General features: G+C 47.3%; 1 protein-coding gene across 4 annotated transcripts in view; it reads left to right on the top strand.

Moving 5' to 3' along the window:
* Positions 1-19616, top strand: part of Hdlbp (high density lipoprotein binding protein) — a 63018-nt gene extending 43402 nt beyond the window's left edge. For all 4 annotated transcript variants that reach the window (XM_051154382.1, XM_051154383.1, XM_051154384.1 and 1 more), the window contains exons 12-28: positions 1044-1183; positions 2795-2899; positions 3501-3614; positions 4643-4729; positions 4853-4984; positions 6063-6281; positions 8270-8491; positions 8571-8789; positions 9264-9402; positions 10874-11028; positions 11785-11889; positions 12107-12241; positions 13004-13147; positions 16208-16393; positions 16722-16838; positions 17027-17155; positions 17292-19616. In XM_051154382.1, coding sequence (XP_051010339.1) covers positions 1044-1183; positions 2795-2899; positions 3501-3614; positions 4643-4729; positions 4853-4984; positions 6063-6281; positions 8270-8491; positions 8571-8789; positions 9264-9402; positions 10874-11028; positions 11785-11889; positions 12107-12241; positions 13004-13147; positions 16208-16393; positions 16722-16838; positions 17027-17155; positions 17292-17378 — 2435 coding nt within the window. In that variant the 3' untranslated portion in view covers positions 17379-19616. The remainder of the gene's footprint in view (positions 1-1043; positions 1184-2794; positions 2900-3500; positions 3615-4642; positions 4730-4852; positions 4985-6062; positions 6282-8269; positions 8492-8570; positions 8790-9263; positions 9403-10873; positions 11029-11784; positions 11890-12106; positions 12242-13003; positions 13148-16207; positions 16394-16721; positions 16839-17026; positions 17156-17291) is intronic.
* The last annotated feature ends 2291 nt before the right edge of the window (positions 19617-21907 follow it).

The following is a 21907-nucleotide window of genomic DNA, read 5'->3' as shown; positions in this document are numbered from 1 at the left end:
AAACCCTCCTTTTCTTCCCTAATCTGAAATCTGCTTATTCCCCCAATCCACCCCTACCTCTTACTTTTGCATCTGTCCCTACTAGATTACTTCTTCTGTTTATGAAGCCCATCTTTTTGGGGGGAGAAGGGAGGTTAGTTTTATTTGTTTTGTTTGGTTGGTTGGTTTGGTTACTCCCTATGTATAGCCCTAGCTCTCCTGGAATCAACCTGTAGACCAGGCTGGCCTCGAACTCAGAGAGATCTGCCTGCCTCTGTCTCCTGTCCTAAATGCTGGGATTAAAGGCGTGTGCACCACCGCCTGGCCTGTGGAGCCTAGCTTGGGCTTCACTTTTCCTGACTGTACAGTGGGCAGGTCTAGAATGAGGTCATCATCTTATGTCCAGAGAAAGTGATGGGAGGAGATTTTGCAGAAGGCGTTGCAGCATTCAGTCTGGGTTAGCACTTAAACCCTTTAGTTACTGAACAGCAGCAGTCTTCTAGTATTACTACTCCCAAAGCCATGATCCCTTGAGCATGGGGCCTCCCAAAGCACTTTAAATGGCCCTAGTGTGGTGGTGCACACCACCACTCAGGAGGCAGAGGCAGGCAGATCTTTAAGTTGAAAGCCAGCCAGGGCTATTGACCCTGGATTTATCAGGGTGAATCACATCCATGGGGTGGCCATGTCCTTATTTAATGCATGTAATTTACTATCTGAATTATAGTTTCCAAATTTACTTGCATATTAGTAGTATCTGGTATATGTTAGATATTCTGGGGCCATCCGTATACGCAAGACCAGCGATGTTTTGTACTGATGGACACTAGTCACCACTCATTTGAAGCTCTCAAGGCAGTCATAGCTGGAAGACCAATGCCCTAGAAACTGGGCAGTCTGGTGAAGAGCACAGCCAGGTTGACTGTTTGACACTGCATGGTTTTGTTTTGATTAATGGGAATGACTGATTAGCGTATTGAAGCTTGACCCTCACCTCTTGACTGTTAGTCATTAGTTGACCACCATTCCTTTTTTGTTCAAGATGTATTTCTTTTTGTCCTAAGTCAACAGAATCAAAGACCAGTACAAAGTGTCCGTGCGCATCCCCCCTGACAGTGAAAAGAGTAACCTGATTCGAATTGAGGGAGACCCACAGGGTGTGCAGCAGGCCAAGCGGGAGCTGCTGGAGCTCGCTTCTCGCATGGTAAGCCAAGCACTCGGGCCCTGCCCAAGAGGTACCAGCTTGGGCCTGTTGGCTGCTTCTGAGGGAGAATGCTGTTGGAGTGTGTGGTGCTGAGACATGGAATTCTCCAGAGCACATCTAATTGACCACCTGGAGCCATGCTTCTTCTGCTGTCCTCCCCAGATCAACAGAAAGTCTTGTTGTGCTTGCCTCCCAAGTGCTAGAGAGCAGAGGTCCCCTGTCCCTGGCTGCAGCCTCTCAGATGAGCTATCGTTTCTAGAATTTAAAAGGGCCCCAGTGACTTGAGAATCATAGCAGTCTCACTCCCTGTGAGCCTGGGATGCCTGGTAATGAGATTCACGCTTCACTGAGCCAAACCTTACTCCTCTTCTAGTCAAATGCAGCCATCATGCTTCAGGGATCCTGACTGGCCCACGTGACAGTCACTGACACCTTTAAGAGTCCAGGAAAGGATGAACCGGGTGTGGTGGCACCTGCCTTTAATTCCAGCACTTGGAGGCAGAGGCAGGCAGATCGCTGTAAGTTCTAGGCCTTCCTGGTCTACAAAGTGAGTCCAGGACAGCTAAAGTGAAAAAAAAAAAAAAGGAGTTTAGAAAAGCTGACTAGGACCTGATAGTTGTATTAGTCCCGGTTCATATTCTTACCCTTGTTCCCATGCTAGGAACCTCACATCAGAAGAAATATATATATTTTTTTTTTTAATTTATTTTTTTATGTGCATTGATGGTTTTGCCTGCATGTATGTCTGTTGGTGTCAGATCTTGGAGTTATAGGCAGTTGTGAGCTGCCATGTGGGTGCCAGGAATTGAACCACGATCCTCTGGAAGAGCAGTTAGTGCTCTTAACCACTGAGCCATCTCTCTAGCCCCCAGAAGAAATACTTTATAAGAAATGATTTTTTATCTTTTGTTTTTGTTTTCACTGTAATCCAAGGTGAGGTCCAGCCTTCAGCTGTCCTCTCACTGTCCCTGAGTTAGTCCCCAGGCCAGGGACTCCTGTTATCATCATTGGCCTCTTGCCTTGTGTACCATGCCCTGGAGTATCTTCCGCCTATCGCTGTCTGATCCACCAGAATTCTTGACAATGTTTTATAGGCTAATGGTGTTCTTCTGGATCCCATCTCTGCCTATTGTTCTTTCTTCTAACAGTTCAATGGGGACAATAGAGGACATGATGCTGGGGTGGGTTCAGTGCCCTCTGAGGAGCCATTCTTTCCTAATTATCCAAGTAGGGAATGTCCAAGCCCATCACTGTACTCAAGGAGTGTTTCCCTGCTGTGTAGGATGTTGAAGTCCTGGTAGTTTTGGTGGAAACAAGTGTTTCTTGCTCGTTTGAGTGGTTAATTCTACTGTGCCTATGCTTAGTGGCTGAGGAGACCTGCAATCCATTCTTCTATCGTACTATGTTCAGGAAAATAGCTCGCTACCAGTACAAAACAGCATAACAAGGTTTAGCAGGTTTCCTGGAATAGGCACTCCCAATGGCATGTTGTTGCAGAGGCTGTTGCAGAGAACTAGCTGAGCACCACCTCACATGTTGCCTGGTGAGGGGAAGTTAGTATAGTAGCCTTTCTTGTGATGAATGGCGTCATCCACTTCAATTCTGTTTTAGGAAAATGAGCGTACCAAGGATCTAATCATTGAGCAAAGATTTCATCGCACAATCATTGGGCAGAAAGGTGAACGGATTCGAGAAATTCGTGACAAATTCCCGGAGGTACAGCATTCCCCATCTGTCCAGCATTCCCCATTCCGTCCTTCCTTCTGTCCTTTCTTTCATTCTTCCTTCCTTCCATTTGTTTGTTTTTCTTGGTCCTGGAAGTCAAACCCCCGAGGGCCTTGCCAGTAAGTGCCCTGCCTCTGAGCTACACGACCAACCCCAAAAGCATTCTCTAATTTAGAGGGATGTAAAATCTTCACTTAAGGAGTTTTCAGTATTTCACTTTTAAAAACATACATACTTGAACCAGACAAGGTGGCATAGGCCTGTAATGGCAGCACCTAGGAAGACAGGCAGGCAGATCTCTGTGAGTTCAAGGCCAGCCTGATTGGTCTACAAATCAGTCCAGGATAGCCAGGCTACACAGAAAACTCCTGTCTTGAACAAAAACAAAAAAAGCAAAAAACACACATGCTCATAGGCACACATAGCATAGCAGGTATATGGATTGTGGCCTCAGGACAACTGTGAGGAGTTCTCTTCTGCTGTGTGAGTCCTCAAATCAGGGCATCAGCCTCCCATACCCACTGATCCATCTTGCTGCCCCAGTGTTCAGTATTAGAATAATTGTGCACTGTCTTCTGGTGATGTGTTTTAGGTTATCATCAACTTTCCAGACCCAGCACAAAAAAGTGATATTGTGCAACTCAGAGGCCCCAAGAATGAGGTGGAAAAATGTACTAAGTACATGCAGAAGATGGTTGCAGACCTGGTAGGTGACTTTATCCACCCTCTGGGGTTGGGGAGCAGGAACTCCCACAGGACTTCAGAGTACCTATAGATGCTCTGCCCGAAGGGTGACCTATGACCCACTGTCTCAGGGGCTTGGAACAAAGAGGTGATAGCACCTCTCTCAGTGCCTTGATGTTTTGTTTACACTGTCCTAATTGTGAACTTGTACATGGTAGAATTCAAGTAGGAGCTTCTGGTTTTCCACTCCCTTTATTGAGAGGATCTTCAAATACAGAGGTAGAGAACCTGCCTCATTTGGTAAGGAAAGAGGGGGAACGCAGGAAGAGAAAGTAATTTATTAAATTGACTGTTTTCCTCAAAAATTGAAGTGGGAAGGGAGGTGTAATTGCACGTGTCTGTAACCCTGGCCTGCAGACGCAGGAGGAACCTGAATTCAAGGCCATCCTGGGCTTACAGGAAGAATCTGACTCAAAGAGAGAAAGAGGAAAAATAAAAAACAAAAACGAAAAACTATTGTTTTTTTAAAAAAGAAAGAAAAAAGCTATGAACGGTTTGGAAAGTGAAAAAAGAAATTGATGGAAAAAACACAGATCACCATGTGTTCATGGTCACAGGGCAGGGGGGCCGGGGTTTCTTTGTAGTTTCTGCCTCTCCTGAGAGGCACCACAGAATTATTGCCATGAAGCTCCTGCATGCTGGGGCTTTGTAGGGTACCAGCAGCTACAAGCCTTGACATCGATTTCTGAGCCCCTCCCTCAGCACATTGTTGTTTGAGGCTGTGTGGAAAGGCTTGTTTGGGGTATCGTGAAGAGCTCCAGATTCTTTGGGCTACCACTTTTTAGAAAGGGACTTTGCATAAGTTGATATGCCAAATTAATGAGATGGTGGTCAACTCATCTCCCTGATGGGAGTCAAGCAGGTGGGGAGAGAGGCAGGGTGAGTGTGTTCGCCAGTGGTAGGTGCTTGAGGTCATCTAGCTTTCTGGGTAAAAGGGAGATTGCACTCTCTGACATGAATAGTTAATTGTGCCATCCTCTTGTCTTTAAGGTGGAAAATAGCTATTCAATTTCTGTACCGATCTTCAAACAGTTTCACAAGAATATCATTGGGAAAGGAGGCGCAAACATTAAAAAGGTGATCAAGTCATCTTGCCCAACCCTAAAGCCTTTATGGGTTACAAGGAGGGGCTGACCTTCCTGCCCAGCCTTGTTGTGTCTACCATAGGAAAGTTATTGATCTTATGTACCTCTCCCTTAGATTCGAGAAGAAAGCAACACCAAGATTGACCTTCCTGCAGAGAACAGCAACTCTGAGACCATTGTCATCACTGGCAAGCGAGCCAACTGTGAAGCTGCCCGAAGCCGGATTCTGTCTATCCAGAAGGACCTGGTAATGGGATATGTTTCTTGGTAGAGCCTTATTTTTCTTGTAAAGTTCCTAGCATAATCTTCCAGGCCTGTGTCGAGCTCATTTAAAGACTTGAACTTTAAACCTGGAGGGTGCTTTTTTGTTACAAATGGTTGGTTTCTGTTTTCAAGAGAGGGTTTCTCTGAGTAGTCTTGGCTGTTCTGGACTCACTTTGTAGACCAAGCTGGCCTCAAACTCACAGTGATCTGCCTGTCTCTGCCTTCCTGACTGCTGGAATTGAAGGCGTGCACCACCATGCCTGGCTAAATCTGGGGAGTGTTAATCAAGTGTTCAACAGCTCTCAACTTGTCTCCCTCGGTTCTTACTTTCTTGGCACTACAGCACAGATGAGACTTGTCCTTTCTGTTTGAACCAGTGCTAGTTTAGTAGGCATTTTCTTTTTGTTAATTTTTATAACACTTGAAAATCATTTCTGGGACTAGAGAGATAGCTCAGTGGATAAAACTCTTGCTGAGCAAACTTGACATGATTTCAGAACCTCAGAAATCACATGAAGCCAGGTGCAGTAGCACACATCTGTAATTGTACTGTGTGTACATACATCAAGATGGGAATTACAGACAAGAGCATGCCCAGAATCTTACAGACCAGCCAGCCTAGCATACGTAGTGGATAAAAAGAGGGCCCTGCCACAAACAAGGTGGAAGATGAGGATGAACACCCAAGATTGTCCTCTGACCTCCGTGTGTGTCTGCACGCAGACACATCATCCATACACAAAACGATTTGTAAAAGGAAAGCAAATTCTTGCTTCTGTACCTACTTAATTTTAACTTTTAAAAAATTAACATGCAATAAGCTGTTTACATGTTTTCATTGTGTAGTTCGATATTCTTGAGATTTTTACACCCATGAAATCATCCTGTTGTGTGACTTCACATTGCATACTCCAAAGTCATGGCTGTCCTAGTGTGCTGTATATGCCTTACTGCCGACCTCCACCCAGCATGCCTTAGAAAGTTTCTTCAAAGCCACATTCTTTTCTTGTGGCCTTTTCTCACCACACAACTGTAATTTCTTCTTGGTGTTTTGATTTCAGGCCAACATAGCTGAGGTAGAAGTCTCAATCCCTGCCAAACTGCACAACTCTCTTATTGGCACAAAGGGCCGTTTGATCCGCTCTATCATGGAAGAATGTGGTGGTGTCCACATTCACTTTCCTGTGGAAGGTTCTGGAAGTGACACCGTTGTCATCAGGGGCCCTTCCTCGGATGTAGAGAAGGCCAAGAAGCAGCTCCTGCACCTGGCTGAGGAGAAGGTGAGTCACTGCTAACACTCGCTTTTCTTGGTGTAGAAGCTCTTCCTTTGTGGTGGGTCAAAGATGGCTTTATATAGACACTTTTGTGTCTTGGTTTTGCTGTCACCAAATATCCTATGAGTACAAATGCCCACATACACGATATTAGAACATAGAGACTTTGACTTGATGAGGTCGGGGCTTCAGGGAAGCAGCTAAGGGTTTTAGAATGGGTTAAAATAGGATTTACTGTAAAACTCAAAATTCTTTGGGTGTAGTTCTGGGTTTTGGTAAAGACGGTCCGCTGACTTCCACTACCATCAAAATTGATTGACCACCGTCTTTTTCCAGAGACTTTCCATTGAATTTCCTTGGTCCTTCTGTCAACCCCCAGGGTCTGGTATGGTGGTATATGCCTTTACTCCCAACGCTCTGGAGGCAGAGCCAGGCATATCTTTGAATTCCAGGCCAGTAAGGGATACATAGTGAGAGCTGTCTCAAAAATACTAATCTTGCAGGTCTGAATATAGACCCTTGTGCTTGACAGCACCACAGGTTTGGGGTGGTCATCCCAACAGGAAGTTTGCACGTCAGCTGATGGGGACTCTTTCATGTTTGGTCTCTTTGGTTTTTTTGTTTGTTTGTTTTAATTGGGGTGAAGGGCAGAGTAGAAATAGTTTGGTTAAGTACCATCTATAATATAATCTATGGCCTGCAGGTGTGTACATAACAGGCAGGGCACTGTATATATAAAATATAAATACATAAATTAATCTTTAAAATTTTACCAAAAAATTAAAAAATAAGTTCTTTAAATTGTTAGCCGGGCGGCATGGTGGCGCATGCCTTTAATCCCAGCACTTGGGAGGCAGAGGCAGGTGGATCACTGTGAGTTTGAGGCCAGCCTGGTCTGCAAAGTGAGTCCAAGACAGCCAAGGCTACACAAAGAAACCCTGTCTCGAAAAACGAAAAAATGAAAAATAAATAAAAATTGAGTGTGCACACTACTTAGTCTTTTCTTCTTCTGTGCTGGTAGCCAGGTGACCAGTCCAAAGGTAGTCCTTTGGGCCCTTGTGTTTTCTCTAATGAGTCTGCTAGACACACACATGGAAGCCTTTGTTGTACCTTGCTTTCTTGGTGTGAAACTGGCATTTGTGCTATCATGAGTGAGGGCCATCTCAGCTTTGGCCATATGGCTGGTGGCACTCCAAGCTTGAGCTGGTGAGTTCTCTGTGCACTGGTTGTTCTATATGGGAGGAACGGGGCTGGCCTGTGGGATACTTAATGTATGTTTGCTCTGGGAATATGTGAAAAAGTGAGAGAGCCACGGCCCAGTAGACACTGGTCTCCTCAGCGCATGCAGTAGACACTGGTCTCCTCAGGGCATGCAGTAGACACTGGTCTCCTCAGGGCATGCAGTAGACACTGGTCTCCTCAGCGCATGCAGTAGACACTGGTCTCCTCAGCGCATGCAGTAGACACTGGTCTCCTCAGCGCATGCAGTAGACACTGGTCTCCTCAGGGCATGCAGTAGACACTGGTCTCCTCAGGGCATGCAGTAGACACTGGTCTCCTCAGCGCATGCAGTAGACACTGGTCTCCTCAGCGCATGCAGTAGACACTGGTCTCCTCAGGGCATGCAGTAGACACTGGTCTCCTCAGCGCATGCAGTAGACACTGGTCTCCTCAGCGCATGCAGTCTGCCAGTTTGCTACCACACAGTGGCAAGCCTCTAGCTGTAACAAATTGCTTGGAGAAGTTTAGTCATTGCTGATAAGTATCAGGATCAGAGTTACATCTGCATCTTTCTGGTGGCTTTGGGGGAAAAAATGACAGTCTTGTCTCGCTGTTTTCTGTTTTGTCGAGGTATAAGGTGTAATGATTCCATAGGGCATTTATAGGACACTTCAGGTACATAAAGAGCACACCTACTTCTCACCACTCTTATTCATACACTGTAGTTTAGGCAGCCTCTGTGGGACAAACATACATGAAATTTGTTTCTGCAGCAAACCAAGAGTTTTACTGTGGACATCCGAGCCAAGCCAGAGTACCACAAATTCCTCATTGGCAAAGGGGGAGGTAAAATCCGCAAGGTCCGTGACAGCACTGGAGCCCGCATCATCTTCCCAGCTGCTGAGGATAAGGACCAGGACCTAATTACAATCATAGGAAAGGAGGATGCTGTCCGAGAGGCCCAGAAGGAGTTGGAAGCGTTGATACAAAACCTGGTAGGTAGCAAGTTATAGATGTCAGCACTGCTCATGCTCCTAGGAGAGCAGGTCTTCAGTTCCTTCTTTCCACACACAGGATAATGTGGTTGAAGACTACATGCTGGTGGACCCCAAGCACCACCGCCATTTTGTTATCCGAAGAGGACAGGTTTTGCGAGAGATTGCTGAAGAATATGGTGGGGTGATGGTCAGCTTCCCACGCTCCGGCACACAGAGCGACAAAGTCACCCTCAAGGGTGCCAAGGACTGTGTGGAGGCAGCCAAGAAGCGCATTCAGGAAATCATTGAGGATCTGGTAGGTGCCAAGAGCCTCTGTCTGACTGGGCTCTGGTCGGCATTGTATGTCAGAATGAATCCACAGAGCAGCCACATAAAAGCACCTTGCATGAATCACCAAGGCAACAAGTGTTTCCCTGCTCCACGTCCCTCATGATCTCCCTTTTGCCACTTGTGCTAATGGCTATGACAACAAAGGCCTTAGCTGTCTAATGTGGCTGCCCACCAGTAGACAATGTCTCATGGGCAGCTTGCTGCAGTGAGGCAGCACTGTATGTAGTGAAAACTGTGCTGTAGGTTGTGGGTATCTTTAGAAGCCACTGCAGGAGGTCTGCCCCTCTACCCTGCATACTCCCTCCACGCACTCAATGCTGGGGTCTTTAGGTTCACTTCATAAAAAGGGGGTGTGGAACTAGTGAGAAAAATGATAGGGAGAATGGTATACATTGACTTATAGAATTTGACCTTTGCTTGTTTTTTAATACACTTTCAGGAAGCTCAAGTGACAGTGGAATGTGCTATACCCCAGAAGTTCCATCGATCTGTCATGGGCCCAAAAGGTTCAAGAATCCAGCAGATCACCCGGGACTACAATGTTCAAATTAAGTTCCCAGACAGAGAGGAGAACCCAGGTGGGTCTGCTTAAGCTTAGCTCTGTGGTGATCATGGCAGTGGTGACCATCACTGCCCCTGTGCTGCAGAATGAGTCGGTCCTTTTGGTTCTTTCTTGCCTCTTGTTTTGGCACTGGAATAGTGCTTGGATGCTAGCCATGGACTTCAAATCCATCCTCCTGGTCTCTAAAGCTAGGATAAGGTCCCATAAAGGGAGCCAGGAGCTTCCTGTGTCTTACCTGGGAAATTGCTGAGAGTCTAGTTGCACTTTTTCCCAGGACACTTTTTACACAATGGTGGGGTGTCTGCTCAGCCCCATAAAGAACCCTGGACACAAAAAAAAAAAAAAAAGAACCCTGGACACATCCATGTACATACTGCAGATATGTCCTCTCCAAGCATCTTACTTCTGCCCAGGGGGCATCCATTGAGGTACCTCACAGCTCTTCCAGAATGGCCTTAAGTGTCATGTATGAACCTTTCTGACTGTTTTGCATGTATGAAACACAGGGTGTGAGCTTTTGCTATTGTTAAGTCCAGAAAGACCTTGTAGCTTGCTGTAAACATTTAGTGTCATTGGCTTGGTGTCCGTGGTACTTGTCACACAGTTATTCCAGTCCATTTTCCTGAGGATGCAGGCCATTTGTTAGAATCTTAGCCATACTCCTGTATGGATCTCACACCTGAGTAGTCTGTTCTCCTCAGCACTTTAGTATTGAAACGCAAAGGAAAAAGCCACATGGAACAGTATGAAGAGTTGCAGTGTGTTTTCTTAGCCTGTTCCCCTGCTACTGAGACATTTTTTCTCTGACTTTGAGTGTGCATTTTGATCAGTAGTGGGTATTTCCTAAGAGCCTTTGACTTTGCCAGGCGATAGTGGCACACATCTTTAATACTATAGTTGGGTGTGTAAGTAGACAGATCAATGAGTTTGAGGACAACCAGGGCTACACAGAGAAACTCTTCTCAAAAACAAAACAAAACAACTTTTTATTTAAATGTGGTATGTTCATCAAGATCATAGCTAGTATTATTATATAGTTTTATTATGCAGTTTATAGTGTATATTTTAGCTTGCTAGAGTTCAAGAGCTCTTTCAGAGCCACCCTTGCCTAGTTTAATCCCAGATTGTGGTTCTCCTGTTATTTATTTATTCTCTTATTAACTCACTTTGATCTATGGGTTAATAGTATCTGGGTGATTGCAAGATAGAGCCCCACTCCAGCTAGCTTATAGTCTAATGATATGCCCCTCTATTGGGGGGTTTTCTTTGCTTTCTGGCATGAAGAACTGTCATGGGCCTACCTTGGCCCTCTTATCTTTTCAGATTTCTGAAACCCTATACCATTACCTGTCCAGAGCTAGGTCACTTGGACTGAGCTCTACATACCTGTCTCCCCAAACTTTAGGACTATTGTATGCCTGTGGCTCACTAGTATATATGATGTATACCTCTGCAGTTGTCAACTAGGCTTTCCCCTTTATTCCTAGTTCACAGTATAGAGCCTTCCATCCAGGAGAATGGAGATGAGGCTGGAGAGGGCAAAGAGGCCAAGGAGACCGACCCTGGCTCTCCCAGGAGGTGTGACATCATAATCATCTCTGGCCGGAAAGAGAAATGCGAGGCTGCCAAGGAAGCCCTGGAGGTGCGTTTGCCTCACTCTTTATCTTCCTTGAGGGTTCATACCCTGCCCAGGTGGCAGCAGACAGTAGATCCTATCATTTCAGTCCTGAAAGTAGAAGCGTCTTTGCTCTCTGCCTTTCTTGGCTGGTCACACAGCCCCAAGAGGCCCTTTCTTTTCACCAGGGCTTAGGGTTCTACAGCTTATTCCCTGACCTAGCCTCTGGTCCACCTACTGTCTATCCATTCACTAGAAGTAGAGATAGTCTACCTCAGGTTTGCTGCAACCCTGAGTCCTGTTGTAAGCACCATGGCACCACAGTTACAAACAATGCCGGCATTGACGATTGATAGTAGATGCCATGCAAGAGCAAAGGCTGAGAAGAATGGGTGATGGGCAATATATGGTGGGACTTGAGTGCAGGTAGCTGTGCCACCTGTCCAAGAGGCTGCCTTGGAACCCACACAGGCTTTGGCAAAGTTGTTACAACCACAGAGACATTCTAAGAGTTGGGCCTCTGTGTGCTGTGTCTTCCCAGTGAGCCTTGGCCTGCTACAGTGCAAAAGTAGAGTGAGGTGCAGGAGTAATCCTGCCTGCTTTACCTTACCCTGGACTCCCTGTCCTGTCCTGTTCGTTGTTTATTGACATCCATGTAGTCTGTTGGCTGGTCACATTGAGAGCAGGTTCTCAAATGTACACTGTCCTCGGGCTGTTGGCCTTGAGCTTGTGGGGCTGTTTTGCCTTCAACTCTTAGCCTGATCTCTACCATTGTCCTTGTAGGCACTGGTTCCGGTCACCATCGAGGTAGAGGTACCCTTTGATCTTCACCGCTACATCATTGGACAGAAAGGAAGTGGAATCCGCAAGATGATGGATGAGTTTGAGGTAGACCATGTTCACTGGAGCCTGTCCTATGTGGGGACCATTATCTAGAGAAAACCAAGGCTCTCTGAGTGCCAGTGTCCTTTATCAACCCATATTGGCTCTGCCTCCTTTTGTTTCCTTCAGTCAACCACTGACCTTCCTCCTGGGCCTATGGCAAGTAAGCTTCAGTCCTTTCCATCTTGGTCCTCTAGAATCTACGTTGCCTCTCTCATGACAGGTGAATATACATGTACCAGCTCCCGAGCTGCAGTCAGACATCATCGCCATCACTGGCCTTGCAGCAAATTTGGACAGGGCTAAGGCGGGGCTCCTGGATCGAGTAAAGGAGCTGCAGGCTGAGCAGGAAGATCGGGTAAGCAAGAGCAAGGCTGTGTGCCTGGGCTTGGAAACAGTCTGTTCCGAGCATATTACAGACACTAGTGCAGGAGGCAACGCCAGGTGGTGGTGCTGTGCTGTCAGAGTCTGGTGTCTGTACAGAAGATCTCTCATGAGCCAAGTCAAGAGAAGGGACAAGCAGCAGCTCAGTCCTACGCCACTGACAGTGCTGCTGCTCGTGAATGAGGGCAGCCTGGGGATGGGGTGGTCACTCTGGGGAACTGGCCAGCTGACCTTTCATAAGGAGAATGTTGTTATTTGTAGGGGAGGGTTGTTGGGTCTGGTTTTAGTGGTTTTGTTTGTTTGTTCCTTGGTTTGGTCTGGTTTGAGTGACAGGACTGCTCAGAAGCTTGTTCACATTGTGACTGCCTTGATGCAGCTTAGCTGTAGGCTGTGGGGGTCCTGGGACCGGCCGTCCTGTTTTATTCAGGCTGGTCATCAGATCCCTGGCTCATAAGTTCAGGAAGCAGGAATAGAACTGACAGCAGCCTGTTCCAAAAACAGCAGTAGATAGGGCCGAGTAAGACCTCTGCTGCTCACAACAGTGAAGCAATGCCTAACTCTTCTGGTCCACCAGGCTTAAAGGCCTCCTGGTAGCAAGCATTAGAGTATTTCTGGCTTGTGTTTTAAATCAGGCTGGAAATGGGGCCTGGGTACAGGTGGCTTATCTTTAAATACAAGTGTTCGTTCTCATGAGCTTCTCCCCTCCTCTCTCTACTTCATTCTCACTGTATTGTAGGCTTTAAGGAGTTTTAAGCTGAGTGTCACTGTAGACCCCAAATACCATCCCAAAATTATTGGGAGAAAGGGGGCAGTGATTACCCAGATCCGCTTGGAACATGACGTGAACATCCAGTTTCCTGATAAGGATGATGGGAATCAGGTAAGATGACCACCTGGGGTGTCCCGCTTACAGACGCACTGTGTTGGCCCTTGCCTTGACCTGGGTTGTTTTATTGTTTGTTTGTTTGTTTGTTTGTTTGGGATTGATGGTGTTGATAATGTTATTTTTGAGACATGGCTGTCCTGAAACTAAGCTTGTAAAACAGACTGGCCTTGAAGTCACAGAGCTCTACCTACCTCTGCTTCCCAAGTGTCCAGATTAAAGTCACCCACCACCGTGCCTGGCTTGACTTGGGAACTATACTTGGGCTCCTTCTGTGATTTTTCAAGTATGAAACAAGTGGCTAAATCAGAGAATCTGACATGAGCTCAAGTTATAGGCCAGGGCTTGCCAGCTGTGTCTCCAAATGGTCCCTTCTTGAGCCGTCATGCCTATGCATGTGCACGCTATGTCTGCCAGTGCCCAAGACTTTGTGACCAGGCTCCAATAAGCTATTAGAAGCAGATAGACAAGGGCCAGCCGGGTCTGAATTCTCTGCATCCCCCATTCCATTTGCCATGGTCCCTATGAGCTCCGCACAGCCTCTACTACAGGTAAAACAATGTAAAGGTAACCTACCTCCTCACTTGGTCCCACTGTAGTGGGCAGGACAAGTCCCATCCAATCTCATCTCAAAATCTGCCTTCATCTGTGTATTTGGTTCTTCCTTCCCTTAGATTTTACCTCTCAAGTGGCCCTAATGAGGGGAGCTCTGGCTCTCCTACTGACGCCACTGGCCTTTAGGTATGGGCCAGCTCTATGACCGTGGCTGCTGTAATAACAATAGGATGAGATCCCATAGGCTGAGATTCCTTCCCTTTTGTGTGTGTGGCGGGGGAGGGCAAAAAACTATTATATATTAAAATATATATTCACTATGCTTTATCTCCTAGTTTCCCTATAGTTACTATTTTTTTTTTTTTTAAGGAGTTGTTTACTATTTTGACTACTTAGCTAATCTGTGAGCCAGGTTGGGTAAAACAGGCACATTGTTTTATGTATGTGTGTCTAGGGGCACACATATGTCATAGCATGTGTGTAGAAGTCAAGAGAACTTGGAGGAGTCCGTTTGTTTACTTCTTCAACCATGTAGGTTCCAAAGATTGAACTCACTGGGTTTGGCAACAAATGCCTTTTTTACCTACTGAGCCATCTTGCCAGCCCCAGTCTCTTTAAATCTTTCTCGTGTGAGTTTCACTTCCTCTTGCAGAACTGATTCTATGCAGTGTGCTGACCATGGCCCTGGGTGCTAGCATCTGCTGCCTGGCCTTCCCCTTAGCCTGGACAGGACGTTCTTAGTCCACTGCATCTCTCCTAGTTCCTAGATCTCTTGCTTCTCTCCCAGGCTGGATCTTTCTGCTTTCTAATGTTGCCTCCAGGTATTTGTTACTTTGTACTCTATGTGTTCTGACCCTTTAATTTGGACCTACTACTATCCTGGAGATTAAAACATTGCTGCTCTTGTGTTCCCACGTGCCCTTCCATATTCCCTGACTTGTCTGTTGCTAACTGTCTTGAGTCTGCTAGTACTCACGTGGTACCAGGAGGCCTGAGCTGATGGGTCTGAGTGAACAGAGAGCTCTGTGAAGGTCCTGGATGCTTCTAAAGAAGCAGGAGGCTAGTGGGCTGAGACCATTACCTCACAGTAGTCCCAGCCTTGTGCCTGCTTTCCTTGAAGCCCCTACTTACTAGTTCTTCCTCCAGTTTTATGATCCTGTATCCTCCCTAGTCTCTCTAGTCTTGTCCTTTATTTTTCTAAACCAACCTCTCTCCTCCTCCTTCCTCCCTGCCTCTTGTGCCCCCACCCCCACCCCCCAGTCAATCTGTGTGTGTGTGTGTGTGAGAGAGAGAGAGAGAGAGAGAGAGAGAAAGAGAGAGAAGGGGGGGATATGAATATGACCTTTGAAGATGAGAGAGCCATTTGAGGGAGTGGGTTTTAGTGGCTTTGTTTTTCCAACATCTCAGTTCTGGAGATCAAACTCAGGTTGTCAGATTTGGCAGCAAGTGCCTTTACTGATTATGCCATATCACCTGCTCCTCCTTTCTATCTTTTATGAGGTTTGGGGAGGAGTGCTTATTGGGTGTTAACTCTGTGTGGTTTTGTTTATGGTTTTAGTTTTAAAAGATAATTATTTTTAGCTGGGAGTGGTGGCACACACCTTTTAATCCCAGCATTCTGCAGATAGAGACAGGCAGATCTCTGTGTTTGAGACCAGCCTGTCTACAGAGTAGATTGGATTCCAGGATAGGCAGGGCATTTACACAGGGAAACTCTGTATCAAAACAAAACAAAAGCTGGGCGTGGTGGTGCATGCCTTTAATTCCAGCAGAGGCAGGTGGATCGCTGTGAGTTCGAGGCCAGCCTGATCTACAAAGCAAGTCCAGGACAGCCAAGGTTACACAGAGAAACCCTGTCTCGGAAAAAAGAAGAAAATATTAATTTTTGAGTGTATGGCTACTACATATATGTGTGTGCACACGTGTGGGTAGTGCCCAAGGAAGCCTGAAGAGATCATTAGATCTGGAGTAACGGGTAGTGGTGAGCCGCTGTGTGGGAGCTGGGAACCAAACCCAGATCCTGTGAGATCAGTAAGCTTTCTTAACTACTGAGCCATCTCTCCAGCCCCAAGAGTTCATTTTTAATTTTAGTTATGTGTATTTCTGTGTGTCTGTGGGTGTGAGCTCATGAGTGCAGGTATCCACAGACACCAAAATAGGCCATCAGCCCTCCGGAGTTCAGAGTCATGGGCAGTTGTGAGTTGTTTGACATGAGCCCTAGGAACTCTGGTCTTTTGCAAGTGTAGCAGCTACTCTTAACTGCTAGGCCATCCTTCCAACCCTCTAACCTCTGTTTTTACATCAGCCACCTGATAGTTTTCTACCTTCTTCTCAGAGGATGAAAATCTCTTCTCGGGTGAGGTCTGGCGCATTCAGCCATCTCACCATCATCCACACAGGTGTACTTTGTCATCCCCGCAAACCAGCTTGCTGAGGCGTCACATTGTTTACCCTGGGACAGCCCAGAGGAGCCACCCTCTTGACTGCATTCTCCTTTTTAAGCCCCAGGACCAAATCACCATCACAGGGTATGAAAAGAACACTGAGGCTGCCCGTGATGCTATCCTGAAAATTGTGGGCGAGCTTGAGCAGATGGTTTCTGAGGATGTCCCACTGGACCATCGTGTGCACGCCCGAATCATTGGTGCCCGAGGCAAAGCCATCCGGAAAATAATGGATGAGTTCAAGGTGAGTCCGCAAAGGCAGCTGAAGCACAAGGGTGAGAGCGCCACTCTTTGCTGGGCACTGGCACCTGCGGCTCCTCCCACACCTCTGACCACATGAAGCCAGGAGGGGAAGAGGACCCTGCAGGTTAGAGGGCAGCGCTGCACTCTTGACATTGCCACAGAAAGGGCCACTGGATAATGTAGGTGACTTCCTCATGTGAAGAACTCTAAAACCATGCTTTAAAATGTCTTAATCTCGGAGGGAAATAGCTCCCTAGAAATAAAGATGTAGTGGTGGTACTTGGGTCTAGAGTCCTCATTTTAATGCCCTTTCACACTGCTTCTTCCAGGTGGACATTCGTTTCCCACAGAGTGGAGCTCCAGACCCCAACTGTGTCACTGTGACAGGACTCCCAGAGAATGTAGAGGAAGCTATCGACCATATCCTCAACCTAGAGGAGGAATATGTGAGTCCTGAGCGGGCAGGGTCTTTGGAGGCCCAAGGCCCAGCCATATTCCTGAGGTGACAACCAAGTAAACCATATTGCCATCAAAATAGGCCAAATGCAGGGGCAAGCAGGTGGGTGGGTGACTCTAGGTGGCTGTCCACTGGCAGCTGTAGGCTGAGCAGCATCACCTCCCCTGTGCTATGCAGCTGGCTGACGTGGTGGACAGTGAGGCACTGCAGGTTTACATGAAGCCACCAGCACACGAAGAGTCCAAGGCACCATCCAAAGGCTTTGTGGTGCGAGATGCTCCCTGGACCTCCAGTAGCAGTGAGAAGGTCAGATGGCACTTCTGTCCTGCCTGTTCTCCATGGGCCAAGCTGGTGGGTGGGCAGTGGGGTTTGGGCTGGAGTTACTTTGGAAACCGTCAGTAAGAGCCACCCTGTACAAAAGTTGTGTTCTTCCTCCCCACAGGCTCCTGATATGAGCAGCTCTGAAGAATTTCCCAGCTTTGGGGCTCAGGTGGCCCCCAAGACCCTTCCTTGGGGCCCTAAACGATAATGATCAAAAAGAAACCTTTCCAGCCTGCTGCCCAAACCCAACCACACAATGGTTTGTCTCAATCTGATCCAGCAGCTGGACCCTCGTAAATTGTTGATGCTCTTCCCCCTCCCCGAGGTCTCGCAGCAAAGCCTGGTGGGCTGGCCTTGTGTGGCTGCTCCTCCAGGCCTGGTCAGCACCCAGCAGGCTCAGGGTCTGCTCCTGATGCTGTACTCTGGGACAGGCACGCCACTGTGTGAAACACTAAGCAAGGTAATCGAGCATTTCGTGATCACAGACTCCAGCTTCCTGGTCCACCCAGCATGTAGTCAGCACTCTGACCTTCACACCAGAGCTCCACAGCGGCTAGGAGTTGACTTCCTGTGTCATGACCTCAGGAAATAAATTTCCTTGACTTTATAAAAGCCAAAACGTTTGCCCTCTTCCTTTCCCACCTCCCTCCTGCCCGCCACCTGTGGCCCAGACCTTCCTCTTTGTGGAAAGCAGTCAGCTTCCTATAGCTGTCAAACTCGGCTTAGCACAGGCTTCAGGATAGGAGGAAGGCATGGTTTTGGACAGCAAGAGGTCAGATGTCCTGGTGATAGAGTGGGCCTAGAGGAAGAAAGTGGCCTGGGTCCTCAGCACTGACAGTGTCCACCTTGGGTTCTGAAAAGCAGCAGAGGCTTCTATTGCAGCCCAGTCTCCTGATCTGGTACATGTATCCTAGAGGCACAGCTGTATGTATGCCACCTGGGTTCCCTGTGGCTGTCTCAGTGGACTAGGGTGGCTTGAGACTTTGGGGGCAAGGGAAGGTAGAGACTGGCTTCTCTTTGGTGATCGGGAGGGGGCTGACCCTAAGTGACAGTTCAACTTTCCTACAATCTTTGGCCTCTTTGCCTGCCTCGCCCAGACACCTTGTGTTCAGTTGCCTTCTTTCTACCTCAGCCAGTGTGGTAGTACTCTCATGTGTGGGTTAGTGCCACCCCCAAGGCTCTTCTTCTTGAGTTAGACATTTCTGGTGATTCTGGGCTTGCCATTAAGTTGAGGAAGGTGGAGGCTAGTGCTTTCCCTCAGCTGACATGAATTGGGGTGGTCCAGAGCAGGGTGCTCATTCCCAGCCAACCTGACCATGTAAGCTCTGGCAAATGTAATCCGGATGCTTTATGCAGTCCTGAGGAGCAGGCTTTAGGGCCAGGTATCACCAGTAGAGGTTGTCATTTAGCCTGGATCCAAAGGGAAGGTAGAGTGAAAACAAAAGACCAGGTGCAGGGAGCACTGCTGAGGAAGGACTTTTCCTCTGGTGCAAGATGCAAATTTTGGACCACTGGCCTCCAGCTAGCTTGGCTGCAGGCCAACCCTCACCAAGAAAAGTGTTCCCAAGCAGAAGTGTCCCTGTCATGTTGTGGAGACTGAGGACAGGTCTTTTATCTCCAGGTCATCTGATCAACTAATACATGCCCTGTCACAGATACAAGGGTTCCTAGAAAAGCCAACCTGTGCCCATCTCATGGCCTTCCCTGGGAACTGTCACTGCTACTGCGACACCTTTCCCCAAGTCTTTCACTCTCCATTTAATAACTCAGGCTTGGCTACCTGTAGACTCATAACTCCTAAGTGGATCCAGAATTGCTTTCCCAGGTCTAACTTCAGCTCCCTGTAGATGAAGCGGTCCCACGTGTACCCGTTTATAGGAAGGATACTGAGATGGGAAAGAACACCTCAGTAGGCTGCAGCTGGGGGGTGAGACAGGAAGAGGGCTTCCCTGCCTTTCCCTGGAGCTGTCTCTTCTCCCATCTGCATGAGATTGGGGACACCTTGCTTCCCTCCTGCCCTTCCGGCCCCCTCATCTTCATTGTCATCCTACAACATCCAGTCTCTTCCTCCCCGGAAGGTGAAGTTTAAATACCACCACAGAATTTTGCACATCTCCATTTATTGCTAAGTGCTGTAGATGTAAGCCCTACCCTACCCTAAGCTCTTCAGGGTCTCACTCCTTTTCTCTAATTGTTAATAAGGACTATGAAATTGACTGTGGCCAGGTCACCTCTCTGCAGCCTCCAAGCTGTTGAGGGGCCTAGGCAGGGGTGGGGAGTGTCTTTTCCTCCTTGTTGAATGTCTTCCATGTTCTATGTTTCCATAGCTACATCCATCCCTTGGCCTTAACTTTGGAATTTGGAGATTATATGCAAACATGTGTAAAGGCTCATGAATATGGATGACACTGGAATTTTATAAATTCTAAAATAAAACCCAAAACCAGATGCAGTGTGATGGGACTCATTTTATCAAGTGTATACTTCCTCCTCGTGACTGAGTGGTAACAGTGTTTCTGGATAGTTCCCTGATGCGTGTTGTGATTCACTAGTAATTCTCAGCTGTTACTGAGACAGCTCTGGGGAGCAGCATGATCTTTACAAAATTTGCAGTTTTGTGAGATATCTATTGACATTCCTATGACAGGTTCCCAGCACCCAAGCTGAGGTTGGGTCTGGGGCCTGATTGTGGCCTATGGTGAGCTGAGAAGGAAGGAGGTGGAGGCAGAGCAAGGGTAATTAAGTAGGAAAAGCTACTGCAGTCCTTGTGTGGTAGAAGATCCTGTTAGAGGGGCTAAAGAAGCAAGGGATTGGGCTGGAGAGATGGCTCAGAGGTTAAGAGCACTGACTGCTCTCCCAAAGGTCCTGAGTTCAATTCCCAGCAACCACATCATGGCTCACAGCCATCTATGATGAGATCTGGTGCCCTCTTCTGAAGGCGTACATGCAGGCAAAACACTGTATACTTAATAAATAAATCTTAAAAAAAAAAGAAAGAAAGAAAGAAAGAAAAGAAGAAGCAGGGGGTTAACATGAGAAGGCTGGTACCCAACATCTCTATCCCAGGATATGCAGCCTGCAGCAAGGCACATACCTACACAGTGGTTCCAAACAAAAGCAGTTCTCCACAAGAGGTCTACCTTCATGTCCCAGCAGCCAATACAATCCTATATTGTGCATAAGACCCTGCCATGTGGTGAAAGTCACTGGGAGTCTGTAGCTCACTCCTGGCTTAGTTGTCCTACGTGGTTAAGGCATATATAAGTATGGGCCACCCTGTGTTGGTTTCAGCAGTGTGTTTACATGAAATTCTTTGGGGTAAAAGCAAGTATTTTTTCTGTGTTGGGATTAGCAGGCAAAAGTGCTTGCCGTGTGTGGTCCTTAACTTCCTGTTGCTGTGATAAAACAAGGTGCAACTTAACAGAAGAAAGTTTATTTTAGCTTGTGGTTCCAGAGAGTTAGAGTCTGTAATAGTGGAGGCGGGCTAACAGCCGGAGGATGAAAGCTCACATGTCTACCGTAAAGATGAAGCAGAGAGCACCAACTGGAATGCTTCACAGGCTTTTTTCCCCTCAAAGGTCAGTTAAAACTTACTGCAGGCTATGCCACCTAAACTTCCCCAAGTGGCATCAGCAAATGGAGATGAAGTATTCAAATGCCAAAGCCTATGGGGGACACCTCTCATTTGAACCACTGCACAAACTGACCTGAACTGAGTCCCTTGGAGCCCACAGTTGGAAGAACTGGCTCTGCAAAGTTGTTCCTTGAGTTCCACATAAGCTGAGGCACACATCCCCATATTTGTCCATACAAAGTAATTTAAAGATTACAATAACAAGAACAGCTTAGCATACATGTACATGGTCCTATAATAAAGTCTTTACCTGGCAAATGCAGTCACTGAACTGGCTAGGTTGCCCAGTGGCCACGCAACAACTTCAGTGTGGAGCCTCAGTCCATGTCAGATGCCAGAGTGCACACATCCTTATCAGAGGCCAGGAGTTGGCAGAGTTATGCAGCAGGTGGGTGGGTGAGGGCAGGGCTTGGAAAATGGTTTTCAAAGGGAGTGTGCATGCTTCACAGCTCTTCCAAAAACTGTGTGTCCCTCTTGTCGCCGGTCCTAACTACCCTACAGAGATAAGCAGCCACTTTCAGACCTTTATTCCAGTGTGGTTGGATGGCGGAAATGGAGGAAAGGCCCCTATCCCATCATGTGTGGGCAGCTAAGTTAGGAAGGAAATAGCTGGCAAATTAGCCACCAGTTAACCCAGCTAAACAGAAGACAAAGTGCCAAGAAAAGGCCCAAATTGTACCCAGTTTGAGAAGCAATAGTGTGTAAACACAGGGGAAAAAAAAAAAAAAGGCCCAGCTGGTTTCACAGAAATCCCTCTTTTTTGCCTCCACTATGAGGCTGCTTCCACAGCCTTCCCCCTTCAGTGCTTGCTGTGTGCTGAGTCTCTGGCTCAACACTGGAAGGCACACAGGAAACAAAGGGAATACTGCAGCGGCCCTTCATCTGTCATCATAAAGAGGCCAAGATAGGAGAGAACGCAGGCCCTGGGTAATTAGGTATGAAAGGAAGAGGTAAGCAGGCTTCCTGCTGTGGTCTGAGAGCCAGGTGTGCCTGGCGATGACCAAGTGAGGAAAGCTAAGTAGAGGGTGGCTCTGGAGGGGTGACCTGACCCTACACTACCACAAAGAATGATGCAAAGGAACTGAGCAGACCCCAGAGAAGGC

This window comes from Acomys russatus, chromosome 12 (assembly GCF_903995435.1).
Source record: "Acomys russatus chromosome 12, mAcoRus1.1, whole genome shotgun sequence".
NCBI classification, from domain to species: domain Eukaryota; kingdom Metazoa; phylum Chordata; class Mammalia; order Rodentia; family Muridae; genus Acomys; species Acomys russatus.
This window is presented reverse-complemented; position numbering and strand designations above follow the sequence as displayed.